This window comes from Anomalospiza imberbis, chromosome 2, assembly GCF_031753505.1.
Source record: "Anomalospiza imberbis isolate Cuckoo-Finch-1a 21T00152 chromosome 2, ASM3175350v1, whole genome shotgun sequence".
NCBI classification, from domain to species: Eukaryota; Metazoa; Chordata; class Aves; order Passeriformes; family Viduidae; genus Anomalospiza; species Anomalospiza imberbis.
In genome coordinates, this window is record NC_089682.1 from 108,968,239 (window position 1) to 108,987,310 (window position 19,072).

General features: G+C 38.8%; 1 protein-coding gene across 6 annotated transcripts in view; it reads right to left on the reverse strand.

Annotated features, from left to right (window-relative positions):
• NALCN (sodium leak channel, non-selective) overlaps positions 1-14,568 on the reverse strand; it is a 230,477-nt gene extending 215,909 nt beyond the window's left edge. For 2 of the 6 annotated variants that reach the window (XM_068182539.1, XM_068182536.1), the window contains exons 1-4: positions 14,347-14,567; positions 13,682-13,776; positions 4,478-4,624; positions 2,001-2,183 (exon numbers count right to left, since the gene is read on the reverse strand). In XM_068182539.1, coding sequence (XP_068038640.1) covers positions 2,001-2,183; positions 4,478-4,585 — 291 coding nt within the window. In that variant the 5' untranslated portion in view covers positions 4,586-4,624; positions 13,682-13,776; positions 14,347-14,567. Of the gene's footprint in view, positions 1-2,000; positions 2,184-4,477; positions 4,625-8,936; positions 8,962-13,681; positions 13,777-14,346 lie in introns of those variants that run through there. The other 4 variants (XM_068182541.1, XM_068182540.1, XM_068182537.1 and 1 more) reach the window with 4 other exon arrangements.
• Positions 14,569-19,072: the final 4,504 nt, after the last annotated feature.

A 19,072-nucleotide genomic window follows, 5' to 3' on the forward strand; every position in this document is an offset into this window, starting at 1 on the left:
TGTGAGGTGATCATTCTCATCCTGTTAAGGGCTAATGTTATTCTTACACTTCCTATTGCCATTAATATACTTGAAAAAACTCTTTTTATTGTCCTTCACAGGTCTGGCAGGTTTAATCTTTGGCCCATAAATTTTCTCCCTACAGTAACAAGCAGCATCTTCACATCTTCCCATGTCACCCAACCTTGCTTCCACTGGTCATACATATTTATTTTTTTGCTTTATTTCCAAGAGAAGACTTTGTACAGCCAAGCTGGCCTTCTGCCTCGTCTGCTTGGCTTCTGACATCTGGGAATTGCCTGGTCCTGCTTCATTAGGACATGATGTTTAAAAGGTGACCAGAACTAAAGGACCCCAGCATCTGCAAGAAACATTTTCCCAGGGGAACCTCACTTAATAATTCCATGAACATCCTGAAGTCTACTCTTCTCATGTCCAGTCCTGAGGTTTTGCTGTCATTTTTCCTCCTGTTAACAGAGATTTTAAAGTCTTGCCAAGACAGCTGCCAATCTCCACTTCATTCATGAGACTGATTCTGTTGACAAGCAGTTGATCAAGAAGAGCATCTTTCTGAGTCATGTCCCTTAGGACCTGTTTCATAATGTTGTAATCCAGGTTGCTTCAGAATCTTCTGGCCCAGGTTGTACCAGCTATGTGATGTTCCCAGGTAATTTCTGGCAAGCTGAAATAAGCTGTCCTTATTGTCCATAAGGACAATAGCAATCCTTAACATTCTTTTCTCACAAACCCTCAAATTTAGACAACCCAGTAAAGACAATAGGCTATGCAGCAGCATATCTTTCATAGCCCCTAGCTGTTGACTGTGGTGAAGTTGGTATTTGCATACTCAAAAGCTCAGAAATCAAGCCTTGTACAAAAGTCACACTGTTGGCCACCCCTCTCTCTCTGCATTAATATCTTCATTTCCTTCTCTGCAAAGACTGTACTGGTTGTAATAGTAACTTTTTATTCCCACACTGTTCAAACGTTCACGATGGTCACTAATTCTCCATGCATAATCCTGAACAAGATAGCTCAGGTAGCAGCAAGAAACAGCACTTCACAAACTTTACACAACCCATGACAATTTTCTCAGAATCATCTTATTTCAGTAACTTTTTAAATATTAATATTAATGACAATTAAATTTTTATTATTAATATTCATTAAGTATGATGACACAATAGCTCAGTTTTTCTGAGTTTGCTATCTGTAAACTTAGAAAATATTAAGATCTTAAGTACAGATGTCTCTGGAGTCACCAGACATTTAAGGAGTTAAAAGCAAGGATAACATAACACACATTATCTATTATGTGCAGCAGTGCCATAATTGCATTGTCAGTAAGGTCTGCAAATGGATTTTATACATGAAAACCAAATGTGTATCTTTTTGCAGAAGGCTAGAAACAATAAAATAATGGCACCAAATAATGATTACTAAAATATTCTGCAATTTTGCAGCCTCTAATCCACTTACACAAATTAGCCCTGCAACAACAGCAGACATATCATAAGAGAAGCATTTTGTTTACCAACATGGACTATATCAAAGTAAAAAAAAAATCTAAGTAAGATCACTTTCTCTACTAGCTCACAGTAAGACTCATGTTCTTATTTAAGTAAAGTAGCCATACAACAACACACCCAGCCATATGAAATGGAAATCAAAATTCTAAGTCTATATATGGACCAACAGATGTGTAATGCTATTGTATATATAGTATATTTTTCCTTTAATTCTTTATACTAATAAAATTAAACTGTTTTCTTAATAGGAAATCTTTATTATGAATACTTGCATTATATTTTGAGGAGATTAAATAAGCACTAAAGCTACATCTTTATCCATCTATCTTTTCAGTTTATACACCATGGCGTTGCCTGCAGCTAAAAACAATCATAGCAAGGAGAGCTGGCAAGTTAAAAATAAATACCAAATGTCATTAGCATACATTCAGATCACTGGAAGCACACAGAGAATACTGTTTAAATGCTTACCTTAACTATCCCACGGATATGCATTTTTGCTATCATCTCTGCAGTGTAAAGAAACATCAACAGAGTATCAAGAGCAAATGTCACATACTGGAGAGGCGGATAATGCTCGAAGGTTTTTGGTGTGTTCATACACACAGAAATAACACTGATGATGGCACAAATTCGTAGTAAAGAGTGCACCCACTGAAAAAAAATTAAAAAAAAAAAACCAAAACCCAAACATGAGATATTACAAGATTGCTTTGATGTTTGAAAAACCCTCAAATATTTAGCTTTCATAACTTATCCTAGCAGTCTTTTGTAAACGCACATCTGTGTCCTTTTACATCACAATCCACATATTAAAGGTCTTCAACCAAAAATAGCGCTCTTAAATTACTTACATATAGAGAAACATATATACTTTTATTAGATAGTTAGTGAGGTTGTATAAGTCAGAAAAAATGAATTAAGAGCCATGAAACTGAGAGCAAGGATTCTATCATTTCTACTTTGTGGCACTTGCAATTCAGTTTCTTTTCAAATGACAACCCATCACACTTAAGGTTGACAATAGATAGAATTAGTTGAAGTTGGGAGGATGGATTAAATAAAATATTTGTGGAAAATTTTAGTTCAACACTTAAGAAGAAATTATTTTTAAATCAGAGTCACAGGATTAAAAGCATCCTTCTGGTTATGAAAATAATAAATATAAAAATAATAAATATATAAGAGACTATGTCACAGACAGCTACTTTGTTCAGGATTCACTTTTGTTCCAATCAAGTTTTGTTGCTATAGGAGAACAGTTCATTTCTATTACTAAATAGGACTCAGTCCCACTCCTCATTGCCAGTCAGTGAGGGAGGTATGACTAAAAAGCAGAATGTACCAATATGGAGGTTTAGGGTTGGATTTTTTCTCTTTTAAATCAAAATATGATTGAAACATCTTGAAGTCAGGCAAGTATAATGAATCATAGTTGGTAAGGTCATACCTTATCTACGTAAGATCGTAACAAAAAGGAAAAGACACTTCAGCAAAAAAAAAGTCTTTAAACAAAAAAAACCTGAAGTATATTTATTAAAATTTTTAATCTGGGGAAAAATTCTACACTCATTTACAGTGTACCTCAGACCTTTTGATATCCAAAAGACTCAAGAACAGCCACCTAATTTAATACTCACTGTTCACTCACTTAAATGTAATGATATCTGACGTGAATTGATTAGTTCTATCATTTGCATACTCTGAGCTCAGATTAATAATATGGAGGCAGAAGGCATCTTATGAATGATCTCCACCATTCCAGTAACATTCACTTTGTTTTGAACCTTGTTTCAACTGAAACAATTAACATAAGTATTAAAGTGTGGCTGATACAAAACTTGTTCTCTGACACAGTAAAAGGCCAGTACTCAAACACTAAGCAATATACAACATGCAATGTCCATCAGCATGACAAGAAAAAATTATTCCATGAAAACCTCGTGCATTGTGTGATGAGAAATGTACGTAAATATCCATCATATATTTCTGCAATGACATTTTGAGTTTGTACAGCGGCCAATACAAACATTCTACTTAAATAACTGACAGACAACACCCATATATTAATTCATGCTGAATAGTTTTAGGTGTTAAAACTCAGCAGCAAAGCTGAGGGGATCTGGCATCCTTACGACAAATGAGATAATGGTTTCCTTAAAGGAATGCAATGCTAACAACAGGTAATATTTCAGAATATTTTACTTCCTGCTTTTAAAAAGTAAAAAATTATACACTAAGAGAAATGTGTAAATGTCTTCTCTGCAAAACTAGAAATCATTCATAATATTGGAATCCTGGATCCATGCTCACTCCTAAACAAATAATTACATCATAATAACAACATTTACATGGTAAAGACATTTTCTTAATACCGTACAGGCTATTAATAACTCCAGTCCTAATGAAATTTTCCCCAGCTTTAAGTTGCCAGACACTTTTACACCTCTATTTTTCTCAAGGCAGGTTTTAGGTTAAATGGTATGAGAAAAATGAGAGCGGTACTTCAAAATAAACAACCAAAATAACAACACTTTTATATTCATAAATGGTTTAAAAGGAGAGATTTGAAAATCAAAAGTGCTTATTGATGGCTACCACTTCAGCAACAAAATCCTCCTTTTAACATCCTTTTCAAAAGCTCATTTAATGAACTTGTAACTTCAACTAATATATTAGGAACCAGAGACCTTGAAAAGATGGCTGTTTCAAAAGAATCAATCAGATGAACAGGTTGGAAAATACTGCTTCATCAATCCCATAATTTTGGAACAGCCAAAAGAAACATTTTTATTTAGCCTTTGATGTTTTTCAAAAAATAACTGGTACACAAGCAACTACAGTTTAAAATTTGTTTCTGACTAATATCTAATTCAGAATTTTTGTTGAAGTCATGTTTCAACAATTCAAGTGACTTAAAATTAGTAATTACATAAAGAGATACCTACTGGTTTGTTAATCCATAGAATATCTGCATTGTCTGACAAAGATTCATCAGGACCAAAATCTGTAACTGGCTGGGCTTCCACCCTTGAACTCTGTTTCCTTTTTAGCATCCTGAAGTTAACTTCTTTTATCTATAATCATGAAACTTCCTTGGTGAGAAAAAGACAGAAAACATTAATTCACTTGAGCAATTTTACAATGCATTTTGAACAGTTTTATAAATAACCTAAAGCATTTTGTTTTCATGCACACTTCTTTTGTACTTACTGATTAATAGGATATTGATTTTATTAAGTATAAATCACTGACATGACACTCGTTAGTTTACAAAAAAATTGCACAAAGGTATTCAACACAAATAATTACCAGAAACTTAGCAACACTGACAGAAAATTTGTTCTAATATGCAAAGAATGCTATTGCTGTGAACTTCAACACAGAGTAATCATTGGATGGATTTGACCTGGAGCCATTTAATTAAATGGTGACATTTCCATTTATTACACTAGGGTAAGATAAATCCCACCATGCCAAAGGCAAACAGGCAATGTTAAGCAGCCAATAGATGTTAATGTTATTTACTGAAATCAGAAGAGCCTTTTTGCTATATACTACTACCAACATGTATTTTTCTAATACTTTTTTTGATGTTAACAATTATCTATCCAACAGCCAGCCAGCTGGCTGTCTGTGGGGCATGTGTTGGCACATGGAAGGACTGAGGAAAACGTGTTGTTTCCACAAGGTCAGGCTGCGTCTGGACATTCCTGCATGGGTGGCACTGACTGAGCCTTCTGTATGCTCAGCCATGTGAGCCACAACTAAGGGACACACCATGAGAGCAGCAAGGTTGAGTCAGATCTTAGTATTGACTTTCTCATAGACAGTTCATGGATCCCAATGTCTAAAGAAATTAAAGCAGATGAAGAAGATACAATCTCCTGAGAAGTAACTGTCTGTCCATGAAATATAATTCTATTGTTCATGAAATACAACCCCTTCGAGTTTTGGGGTTTTTTTTTAATTTTATTTTTTCAGTGAAGTGGGGGAGTTCTGGACCTTTACCTTGGACCAAGTGTTTGCGGGTGACACCACCCTGTAACAACCAAAAGTTTGTCAAAACTAGTATAACATAGAATCACAGAATGGTTTGAGTTCAAAGAAACCTTTAAAGATAATCTAACCCAACTTCCCTGCCAAGGGCAGGGACATCTTTCACTAGATCAGGTTGCTGAAAGCCCTGTCCACTCTTCAATGACAGGGCTATCACAACTTTTCTGAACAGCCTGTTCATATGTCTTGCCACTTTAATTTTAAAGAATTTCTTCCTTATGTCCAACCTAAATCTTGCCCTTTTCCAGTTTAACTCTGTTGCTCCCTTGTGCTGTCACTACAGGCCCTGGTAATTACAGCCACAAGTATCACAATGACACATTCTCTAACATGAATGCAAGAAACTTTGTCCTCGATTAGCTGGAGGCAATAGTGGGCTCAGGACTGCAGCAGTGCCCATGTGCTTGGTCTCAGCTGGCCTTTTCAATCCCATGGGCTACTGCTTTATGTCCAAATACTATGTTTGCATCCTTTTTTGTCTCTTCTTTTTAGCTGTTATGACAAATGTAAACCCTTAATCTTATTCCAAGTCCCTCAAAGTCTACCCCTCCTCTGTTTTGTCGTTCAGATTCAAGAGGTCGGTTCCTGTCTCTGTAAAACCAAGTCTGAACCACTGGTCTTTGTAGAAACCACACAGTAACAGGGCTGAGGTCTTGTACTAATGTTCCCAGCTGAAGGAATTGACATTATGTAACAAATCATTTTTAAAAACAGAAATAATCTAATGGCACAAAATAAGGGACAACTTCTGACACCTACATTTATTTTAAATGGTCATTCACAGCAATCTTAGCATAAGTAAAACTGGTAAACTGTCACTAAAAACATGCAAATACTGTAAAATGAATACTATATATTAATAAACCTTCTCTAACAAATGAAGAATGAAATAATATTCAGAGAGGTTGCATGCTTTCTCCATGTTCAAGCTCAAGTTTCATGCTCCCACTTCTGTTTTGTAACTTCCTCCTCTTTAATTTTTTTTTCCCATTTTCTCCTATTTATTTCCCAGTGTAATGGATTGACCTTTTTTCTCTACTTAGACCAAAACACAACCAGAAATCCTTCATCTCTCAGAGCTGCTAGTGTGCCTTTTGAGGTCATGAAACCTTCAAATGGCTGCATTTAGCATAGTGGTAAGAAGTTACTGCAATACCTTGGGACCTGCATTTCCCAAAACCCTACGGGGAAAAAAACACTGCCTAAAATGTTTCTTACAAGTATGTTCTTTTGGAAATTGTTAATTAGAAACTAATCAGTGAAATAACAAAATAATAATTTTATGTTTACTATTTCTGGTAATAGCTATTACTGTGCTCTAGTAAGCTTTTAAGAAAAGATGTAGCAGTAACCAGAGAATTAATAAGATAAGTGCAATCAATAATTATGAGAAAAAGTTAAGGATATAAAAAACTGATTTTTGTTTAGCCACATACTGATTTTTTTTTTTTTTTAATAAATGACAGTCTAAATAATAAGCTATGTCCATTTGGGGAAAAAAAGCAAATAATTATCAATAGTCTATTAAAAAAAATATGCTGTTTTTATGCTTTTCTCAGTATTGTTTATTTATATATTTGATATGCGGAAGATTAGCCATACCCTTCTAATAAAATTCCCACTTCTCCTTTTACCCAGTGCCTCTTTGTTCAAGTTATTTTGAATTGGTCCAGGCACAGAAAGTGACGTGAACTTTAGATGTTCGTAATAAATATTCATAATAGATTCAGTTCACATACTTAAATCACAGAAATCACAGAATATTCTGAGTTGGAAGGGACCCAGAAGGATCATCAAGTCCAACTCTTAAGTGAATGGCGCATATGGATATCAAACCCACAGCTTTGGCATTACTAGCACCATGCTCTGACCAACTGAGCTAATCAGTGTCGTGACTAAAGAAATTAGAATTCTTGTTTTTAAGAGGCAGCCTTGAATAAACAAATCTCCATGTATATAAAACCAAATGGAAGGGAGGAAATATTATGGAATAAAAGAATCAGCCTGCTTACTTCTCTACATGAAATGACCAGAAATGCACACAAAAATTCAGAATAAAGATGACAAACCAATAATATGGTCTTTAGCAAGATTATTCAAACTAAAGCATAGCTGCTTTCAAGCTTTTATGCAACTGTTTTTGCTGTTCTCACTACTTTTAGTTTTTTCCATGTGCTGCAGTTTCGAAACTCTGCCATGTATGTAAAGAATTTTAACTCTTGGACTACTAATCCCTTTTGCACTTGTTTTATCGGGGATGAAGCAGCTGAAGGATGAAGAGAAGGGGAGCTGTGCACGAACTCCTTCCAGCATGTGACACGCAGCAAGCAGCACACCAAGCTGTGCCAATGGGGAGGATGTAGCCCTCCCTAAGCCTGATACAAATCCACCCCTGCAGTTCCTGCGCTGATTCCGACATACGTCATTAGGTCTTTCTTTGATCACAACCTGCTATTAATGTGAAAGGCTTAATACATTCCCTAGGATGTGTTTCTAGCTGCAATGTTTTTAAGACATACTGGGTGCAGGGCAAAGACAGGCTCTTAAGACAGGAAAATATCATGGAGTTTTGGGGCTACAACCACTTCACATTTCTTTGCAGTACCTTCTTTATAGTAGCAATGAAAATTAACATTGCAGGTGCCAACCTTTTCAGGGAGCAATGTACTGTCTTTTCAATTTCTCCTCTATTTTTAGTAGAAAAGGCAAATTAAAAGGAATAAAACTAAACAGAAAATTACTCACACTCTGAGCCCCTCAGATCCATTAGGGCAGCCTTGTTCTCTTCCTTTCTATCTCTGAACTTGCAGGCATGCTCTGCAACCTCTACACTTTCTAAACCACCCTCATCTACTAAATTTGCAGCTTCTGCTGGAATGAAAGTATGCCAGGACAATAGTTGGGATGAACCCACTGTGCACTTCAGAAAAAAAAGAGTCAGAAGAAGATATAACCCAGTTTGCAGTATTCCCACTAAGCGCAAGACACTCCTTCTGATGGAAATATGCAGTTCCTAAAACAGTCAAAAGACAACTTTTAAAAAGTAGCTGATCCTCCAAAACATCAAAAAACTGAGAAATCTGAGTCTCTCTTATAAAGCAAGCTCACTGTATATAGCATAATCTGCTCAAAATATCTTCACGAAGTCAGGAAAACATGCTTATAAAGGCTCTGGCTGACAAAGAAGGCAGCTGAAAAATGACTTCACAGAAATATCAACAGGAAAACAAAGCAGATATTCCTACCTATAACTTATGGAGAGAGAATTCAAAAATCAGACAAATCCTTAGAAGGCCTGTTGGAAGGCTTCCAACATACTTTTTTCTCACTGCCTATTTACTTTGTCACCTGAGATCATGTGAGCACTGCCTGAAGGTCCCCCCAAGGCAGGCCACCTACAAGCATTCTCTTCAATTCTCTCTTTGAAAATGTCAACTCTGCTTCCAACTTCTCCCACAGCAGGGACACAGAAAGTGGCACATACACTTCAAGACAATAGTTAGAAATGTGAGAGCTAAAATGGGTGACAAGAAGATGATGTGAACACCCCTACACACAGCATGATGACAAAACCCCATTTCCATACCATACATTAAAAAAGCCCCAAAGTACAGGCTACCTTAGAGAAACTGTTTGCTCTTAACTTGCATGACATGGTTATAGAAAAAATAGTTCCCATTCTTTCATCAATAGCCTTCTCCTTTCCTTTTTTACAAACTGACACTGTTTCTCTATTGCCTGCTCCCTGTATCCATGGGTTCTTCTATCCCTGATTTTGGGTATGGGTACAGTTAAATGGCATTTCAGCATTTGTTTTCATGTAGCAAACATCTAAGTGAGCAAGCTGCATACACAACAGTATAGATATATTTATTTTAGAAGGGTAAAGACAGTATTCCAGTGGATACAATCACATGGCACATGCCATCACAGATGCTATTAACTCATAACTAATTTCAAGTAAGAGCTTATTTCAGTATTTTTTCTCTGTGTGGTATCATTATTGTATCTGATGAAATGTTCTGAAAGATCTCTTTGTTATTTAAACATATCATATTTAAGCATGATATACTGCTAATAACTGACCAAACTTTAATATTTATTAAAAACAAAGCTGTTTCCTCACAAAGAAGGTACACTGAAGGAAATATTCTAAAAATCAGTTACATTCATATTTTCAAATAATTTGGATACACATAGGAAAAAAAAAAAAAAAAAAACTGATAATATCTTGTACTTACTAACAGGATCCCAGACCAAAAATACCAGGACTGAGGTTCAAAACTGTGAGAAGTTTAAAAATTGCTTCAGGCTGCCAATGTAACAACATCTAGTCTGAAAACAGACAGGTGTTCAGACTTCAGCTCTTCGCTCACAACGCATTTCTTGTGTTTTCCCTTATTGCTGGCTAAGGACAATGCTCTTACAATATTTATTTCTTATATATAAATTCTTCTTCTCAGATGTCGCCAAAATACTACCCAGCAAGCAGAATAAAATATCTCATTGCATACAAAGGCAGATCTCTTGTGAGTCAGAGATAAGAGTCTATTGCTACCGTCACATAATATTGTTCATTTACTTTAACCCTTTTAACATCTGCAATATACAGTTTGAAGAAACTACACATACATGTACATGGTGCAGTGATGCAGCCACAAACAGAACTTTTTAATTTTAAATATAATTGCTTAGCCTTTCCACATTTTTTTAATTAAGTGATTTGGTTGACTAAAAATAAAAAAAAAAGCCAGAACAACTGAAGATGATTTTTAAAATTATGTTTATATCACATTCCACTACACTTCTATTACATACAAAATAGAGATCCAGGCACACAAAAGTGACATTTGTAGTAAAGAGCAGGTACACTCTCACATTTCAAAGTCCCAGCTTCCCGTGTATCCCAAAGGTGGAACACATCCAAGCATGAAGCAGCTACTTCCCTGTACAAGTAGCCAGCTTTTGCTTTTCAGTGGAAACCAAGACTGGTGAGCACCCTGCACCTACTCCTAACAGGCTGGCTGTTGGCATGACCAGACAGTATGATAGCTTTCCAAGTTCTACAATTATACTGTCAGAATGGCTGATAAAATGCTTAAATGCAATGATGGCCATTGAATGCACAGTAATCATATGTAGAGAAAATACCAATGGCAATGTATTTCCTTCCCAAATACATTTGCACAGTTTAACAGCTAGTTTACTTTGAAAGCTCACTAGGACTGTGGGCCAGCTCCCCACCATTTGCTGACCTAGGATCCATCAACTGCAATGTAGTTGATATATTTCAGAGCCCATTGTTGACAAAAGATATATAGCAATGTCCTTAGTAAGAATCATGCTGGATAAAACCAGAGAGCAGTGTTCTGAAATTTTCTTTTGCAGCATAACCATGTCCAGGTGGAAAATGTGTTTAGCCCTTTATGAACATAAGGGGACAGGAAGGGCCAGGCCATTGATTGAGTGGATTCAAGGAGCAACCCATCCTCTCTTTATAATACCCCACGTTCAGTAACATGCTCTGAGTACTGTGGACCAATTTTTCAAGGTTTTAAAGGAAGTAATTCCTTCCCAGAATGATACACGGGTGGAAAGGAACTTCTCTGTAGGCAGATGGATGGCAGTATGCCTGCTTAAGCGATTATTTTAATGTTTCTGGGATTTTGTTGTATCATTAATTACATGCTAGTATGCCTAGAACCTTGTATATCCATATTCTCACTATTTAAATACATTCAAATTAAAATAAATGGTGGTTATATTATTTTAGATTTGTTACAATTTTTGCTAAAATAATTATTAAAGAAACTGAAATATTCTAGATCATCATTCCTTGGCAAAGTCTTCCTTTTCTATCCTTTAAGAAACTGACAGCAAAAAAGACAATGCCTATATACCTTAAACTTGAAGTCCTGAAAACAGAATTAGGACTTTTTTTATCCTCTTATCTTCCCTTTGAAACAAACTAATTGACATGCCCTTGCTGCAGGGCAGCTCCTAGAAGTAGCACCATAACCTCTGGTACTTTATGTACTATAGGCAAAGACTTTATTTTGGAGGGAAGGGAAAAAAAAAAAGGAAAACTTTGTTCATAGAATCATAAGCCAGTTCAAGTTGGAAGGACCTCAACTCTGCTCTTGTGACACCCCACCTAAATTCTCCAGGGGCCCAGGTCCAGGGCCTGCAACACAAGACATTAATCTGTTGGAATGAAAGAGGAGGCCACAAAGATGGACAGCAGCACCTCTCCCATGAAGACAGGCTGAGAGAGTTGGAGCTGTTCAGCCTGGAGAAAGCTCCAGGGAGACCTCAGAGCAGTTTTACAGTACCTAAAGGGAGTTACAGTCCTTGGGGAGGGACTTTCCACAAGTATACGTAGCAATAGGACAAGGGCAAATGGCCTTAAGATAAAAGAGGGTAAGTTTAGATTCGATATTAGAAAGAAATTCTTTACAGTGAGGACGGTGAGGCACAGAAACAGGTTTCCCAGATAAGCTGTGGATGTCCCATCCCTGTCAGTATTCAAGGCCAGTCTGGATAGCGCTTTGAGCAATCTTGTCTAGTGGAAGTTGTCCCTGCCCACAGCAGTGGGGTTGGAACTAGATGATCTTTAAGATGGTCTTTAAGGTCCCTTACAACCCAAACCATTATTTGGTTCTATGATCTCAGAAGGTCTCCAATCGTACCTCCTGCTGAAGCAGTATCAACTCTGGTGACAGCCCAAGCTATTGCAGTTTGCTCAGGTTACTCCAGTCTGGTCTTGAAAACCTCCAGCAAAGGAGGTTTTTTGAGCAACTTGTTTCACTACTTGATTGTCCTCACCATGAAGAGAAAAAAAAAGTGATAAAAGATGAAAATATCACAGAAAATAAAGAAGGGAAAAAGAAATTACCTAGTAAAATCGACAATTTGCAATTGTAGTTTAGGACTGGTATTTTGCAAAGCAGTATTAAACCAATACAGGAAAGTTCAGCTGAAATAAAAGATGCTATTAAGGTAATGAAAGGGAGAACAGAGAAAGGTTGAAAGGGAAAAAAAAAATATGATTCAGCCTCTAACACCCACATCAGGTTGACTTTGCTCTTTATCCCCAAAAGATTTTGTGCTCAAAACCGACAGGAGATCCAACCACGGAAGCATTCTATTAGTAACGTGGTAAAAATTATTTTTGAATGCAACACCTCTAGTTTACTCATAAGCACATCAGAAATCTTATTTGTAACAGACTGAACTCCTAAATACCTAGGCAGGTGGGGAGGAAACCAAACTCTCCAGAAGCCAGAATCAGTTCTATCTCACCATGAGCTACTCACGCCTCAAGAAGAGGCGTGTTCTTGTCTTTAGAAGTCTTCTAGGGCTAGGTCCAGCAGCCCAATGGTCCCTACAACACAGTGTGATAGCATTCATCTTCTACTGTGAAGGTTTAAGATGTAAAATGTCTTTGACTCAAAGATAGATGAATGCCATACAGATCTACATACTGCTCATGGTACCAGCAGTGTCCTGGAGCTGGAAATAAGTCAAAACAGAGTAAGTTACATTTCCAGGTGGTATAGCTCGATTAACTGTGATGAACCACATTTCAGATTAAAATAAAACAGAGGCACAAAACAAGAAGACTAAAGCACAAATTATATGCCAATTGTTACAGTTTTGAAAGTTACCAAGCTCAAATGGTAAAGCAAAACGAAAAAAAAAAAAACAAAAACAACCCTCCAAATGAAAACAAACCCAATTGTTCCTAAAAGTCTCCAAAGGTATATGTATATACTTGAAGACAGCTGGAGACTTCTAGCATCCAGTTAGACCAACTGGAAGAAACGTGATTTCTCATCCCCTTCCCGAAGTTAAGAAGTTTTAGCTTTGTGATTCAAGCAGCAGAGCATAGTTCATTGTTAATATGTATCATTTCTCTATAGATCATTCAAAGGGCAGGTGGAATGGGGCTGCTGGGGAAGGAAATGAAAAGGAACAACAAAATGAACAATGAAATTGATGACGCTTAAGATAAATACAAAAGACTCAAATAGCATTTAGTTAGTGTTTTCTCAGTATAAATATTTGCCTGGATGCAACAACAGTTACCCTACCAAATCATAGCTGACTTAAAAGCCACGTTTGCACATTAAGGCCATCAGAAACCTTGATCCTTTCTAGAAACATGTCTCTGATTTTACTGAGAGTACTAAAATAAAAAGATGTCAATAACAAAAAAAATATTAAGCATCTCTCTCTATTCGATGTACGAACCCCTGACACTGCACGTTAAATAGATTTAGTCCAGGCCTGGGTACATCGCTCCCTCCAACCACGGCAAGCCCGCAGCCCCTGCGAACCAGCCGAAGCTCCCTCGGGGATGGAGCTCTCCGCGGCCACCCCCGTCCCCATCCACAACCACCCCGTTAAATGCGTGCCCCCGAAGAGGCCTGTCGGCCGCACGGCCCCGCTCTGCCTCAGGGACGAGGCTGCGGAGGGCCCCGGGGCGCGGGGAAGGCCGGCGGCGGCCCTGCAGCGCCCCCTCCCACCGCGGGGGAAGGAGGGCCGGGGCGGGCGATGCGGAGGGCGCCGCCGCCCCTTCCCCCCTGCCGCGCAGCCAGGCGGGCCTCTGGCCGCGCCCGTCCCTGCCCTGGGAGCCGCCGGCGTTCCCGGCACAGCCGCGGCGGCCGCCGGCACCGAGGGGCCGTGAGGAGGGGCGGGGAGGCGCCGGGCCCCACCGCGCCCCGGGAGCGAGCCGCGCCCGCCGCCTCCGACCTACCGCCAGCATCTCCCTTCATGGCGCGGTCGGGAGCGGCCCCCGCGGGTGTGCGGGCGTTGCGGTGCCGTGCCAGCCTCGCACGCCGCCCTCCCCGCGATGGATCGGGGCGGCGGGGCCCGCCCGGCGCCGGCCGCGTTCAGTCTCTCGGCAACGGCGGCGGGGGCGGGCGGGGAGGGAGCAGGTGCGGAGGAGACGGTGCCGGCCGCGCACGGGCGCCTCGGAACAAACAGAACCCCCGCCTTGCCCAGGAACCCGGCTGGGAACACAGGTGGCTTGGCGGCCCCGCCGCAGGGGTGATCCCCGCGGCGGTCCCGTCTCGCAGAACACCCGCGCAGGGACTAAGTGCTCGCTGCGCCCCGAAACGCACGAGTGGTGCCCGGCTCGGGACGGAGCCGCCGGGCGGTCCCTCGGGCCGAGCCGCACTGCGCTCTGCCAACGGCGGCGCTGGCCGGGGCGCCACTTGCTGCGGCAGTTTTGTAGGGCTTGCCTTCGGGCTTCGGATTTTTTGTTTCTTGGTTGGTTTGGGGTTTGTTTTTCAGTTTTTTCATTATGCTCTTCAAGTGCTAGGATAGGTTATTTATTTTGGTAAGAAACCCTATTTGTACCTCTTCGGGCTTTTTTTAGTGCTGGCGAACTTCTTTGCGCCTGCTTCACCGGGTGGTCTGGTTAATTTTCAAATTGCTGAAGAGCCATGTGAAAGCCCAGTCTCGAGCTCCACAGTGAAATAAATTCATAAAAATGTCTTCACTTGTTGGAGTTGATGGTCTTATGGGTCTTTCCAGCCTAAATGAGTCTATGAAAGAGATACCTCAAATAAACAGATGAAGAAATACTTGGAAAATTGTTTCTGTAAATCAGGTCGACATGTTCCAATCTGTATTTATCTTCTTGCACAAATTAAAAAAAAAAAAAAAAAAAAAAAAAAAAAAAAAAAAAAAGTTGTGGAAAATTTATGTTTAAATGAAACTGTATGGTGGGGAATGTGAGCCTATAACTTTCTGGAGATGGTAAAGATGTGGAATAGGATTCAAAAGACAAAGCCCTTAGCAAAATACATCAGAAAGCTGAAGGAAAATGTATGGCATAAATTGTATTAGGTTCCTTTAAATTATATCTATTTGATGCTGGCAACCAAAACTAATAAGCCAGTTAGGGAGTTGGCCTCAGGATTACAGATGCAGTCCTGCCAGCACTACTTACATGTATTACCAGCATTAGCAATTCCAGTAAATTTAAGCGCCTAATTTTAGTGTTTGCAGTTTTTGATAGCAGTCAGCCGATGTTTCATGAGAAAAAATTAGTAAAGCAAAACAATTTAAGAATAAATGTGCTGACAAATAATAGTCTTCCTATTTTGTCTCTTCCTCCCCACTTAACATTTCATTACATGGAATAAGTTGCTAGGCAGCATTATGCTGTTGGTGATAGCATCTCATAAATGAAAACTGACAGTTGCAAACAGTGAAACGTTGCAGCTATAACTAAACAAAAGAGGTCAACATTTGCCAGCGGATGTGACTTTGTGTAACATTTTTCCTATGGATATACTGGCCTCTGAAAAATAATACTTGATAGAACAATTTTCCAGTTGGAAGGGACCTCAGGGGGCCATCTGGTCTGACTGATCTGCTTAAACCAGGTTCAGAGATGAGATCACACCAGCTTGCTCAGGGCTTTATCCGGTTGGGTCTTGAAAACCTCCCAAGAAAGAGACTGCGCAGCCTCCCTGGTAAGCCTGTGTCTGTACTGGACCGTCCTCGTGCTGAAAGATGTTTTCCTGACATGCACTTGGACCCTTGCTTGTCAGCAGTCTCTCCTCCTACAATGCACCCTTGGGAATTGCCCAGCTTTGTCCTCTTGACTGCTTCCTCCTAAAATCTGTCAGACTGCTCCTAGGTGCCCCAAACCCATCCTTCCTTCAGGCTGAAAAAGCCAAGCTCCTTCAGCCTCTCCTCATGGTGCAAGTGCTCCAGTTCCAACTGCCTTGGTGGCCTGACACTGAATTCATGCATTAGCATCTGTCATGTGTTGGAGAGGGGTTCAAAATATGCTGCAGTAATTTCGATATTGTTTAATGAGTTCCCAAAAAGAAGGGATTTATTTCCTTACTCGTGGTTTGTATTATATAAAATACATGTTTCCTTATGTATTTGGCACTTCTCCTTTTACCTGCTGTCGTATTAGGTAACATATTGTTACTACCTGCCCTTACTCTGTGAAGGACGAGCTGCTAATGGGGACCCACACTTTCCACAGAAGACTGGATTTTCTCTGACAGCCTGTCTTGAGCACAACTGGCATCAGATGATGCTCATGCTAGACAAAGTGTTTAGCCCTTGATACCTTGATGTAGTGTGCAAAGGCGAAACAGTAGTCTTCCATTCATAGAATTGTGCAGATGGTGAAGGTCTTCTGTTTGCAAGGAAAAGCCCTTTCTTGCTTAGCTATTTAATCACAAATTTATTCTCAGATGTGGCACATGAAAAGCAATTATGAACATTTTAGAACTTGAGTGACGAAGGCATGTGAGGATAAAACTTAAATATTTATAAAATTGTTGATATAATTTTGCAAAGAACCTATTAGTCCTTTAAAGTCTGTAACAATGTTTAATATTTAGGGCTGAAGTCTGTTTTAATTCTATTTTAGGAAATATATACTAACCTACAAAGCAAGCCATAAACATATAGATATTGACAGAATTTGGGAGTTAATCTTACAATGTTACTTTACAGTAATGTTAAATAGGTCAAAAGAAAAGATATTTCTTAGTAAAGATTTACCTCTCATCTCAACAAATCAAGACCAGATAAAGGAATTTCCTTATTCATCCTTCAAACTTCAACACGTGCTTGAAATTGGCCATGGCAGAATGTCCATTTAAAAGAAAATTTTGGGAAATTCCAGAAGAGTTGTACTGAGAATTCAAGGGGAGAATTCTCAGCCTTACCTGTAACTTTCATTTCTGTAACATAATCTGGAAACACAAAAAAAAAACCAAACCAAAAAAAAACAAAAACCAAAAAAACCTAAGAAAAAAAAGGAGAATTCAAAGCATCTATTTATTCTACATATTTCCTTACAGAATTTGGATAGCCCTCAAGCCCTGGTTTTACTTTTGAATTTATTTGAACTTTATTTACTTTATTGTCCTTACTTTCCCTAAGCATCTGTTAAATAGTTGAAGAGTAATGTAAACAAATTTTAAAAACGTCCCAAAGAGCTGATCTTACTTCCATTGTTGGAATTTGATTTACCACTTATGAAAGAACATAGTGCTTGATTAGATTTCAGACTGACTATAATGACTAAAAGAATTCATGAAATACTAATTTTGAAATTATCCTTGAGCTTTTAAAAAAGGTCACAAAATATCATTTAGCAATTCAGAATTAAACTTCAGATCCAAAGTAAGATTTAATAATTTTGGCATAGGATACAAGTCAAAACCTGCTAAATTCCTGCCTGTTGCTCTTTGGCCTCAGGGTGCCCAAGTCCTTTGTCATCTTAATGATGGTTACCACAAAGTTCTCCCATAGTCTGAAGTCCTGCTCTGCACATGCTGAGCAGCTCCCTGGTGTTATTGGGGCCCCACGTGAATCAGATGAGCTGAGCAGCTCCGTTTGCTTCCACCTATCTGCCCTTTATGGCTCTGGCTAGTGGTGGTTTTGCTCAGAAGCCTGTAACCATAACAGAAATGGTCACAGAGCAACATCAGACAAGTGACATCAGCAAGAGAAACTCAGTTAACACTCATGAGTGACTTTGATTTGGATGGGTTAAAATCTGTCATTCTTGAGTGTCTGTGACATGTGTCAACACTGATCAACCAGAATAAAGGATATGGAGTATGGTTTTCTTAATTTAACACCTTTGAGGAGAGGCTAAAGTCTGCTGCTAACTGTGTGTAGAATTAGTTTGCTTTCAGTCAGTACAGAGTTCTCAGAAGAAGGTCAATAGTGGTGTTTTCCCACACTTCTTTTTTCTTAATTTCTGTCTCTCCTTCATTTTTGCTTTAACAGCAAGCAGTGCAAGACAGCATTGAAACAAGATGGTTGCTTTTGCCCTGGAGAATCTGGTGTGCATGTGTTCAATTGAGGCACTCAACCTTAGTTACCAGAGTTCTGCCCTGAAGAAGTCAGCAGCATATTTTTTTAAATTTGCTGTCCTTAGGAGCAGCTCTTTGGTCACAATGATGAGAATGATCCTTCATTGTAACTTATTCAGGTAACTAGCTAAAAAGATCGCAAATAAGATAGTCTTTCCCACTATTTTTGATTTTTCAAGATTCCCAGCATCAAGAAACCTTATCCCTTTGAGAAACAAGGCACAAATTGAACAAAAAGTAATAATTTATAGTGAAAAATTTTACGCCTTTTATTTCCTTTCTTGTGCTCTTCACTATTACTGTTAGCTTGGCTTATGATAGATCTTTATTTGATTTCTGTAATAAATGCTAAATAGTTAAGAATGCAGTAGACTGGGTTTTTAAATGCACTATTGTTGCTGGCATTTTGGGCTTTCTTGCAAGATCATGCTTAAATATCTTCTGCTTCCTTAAAGCCTCTGTAAAAGCAGGGTATTATTGCTTTGTAGTGGAATTCACTAGCAAACACTGATCAAACAAAAGACTTAGAAGCTATTTAAAATTTCAACTGAAGCATGAAGGAGTAAGCTAAGGTTTTACCCTGGAGTATAACAAAATAACATCTTGATTAATGTTGGC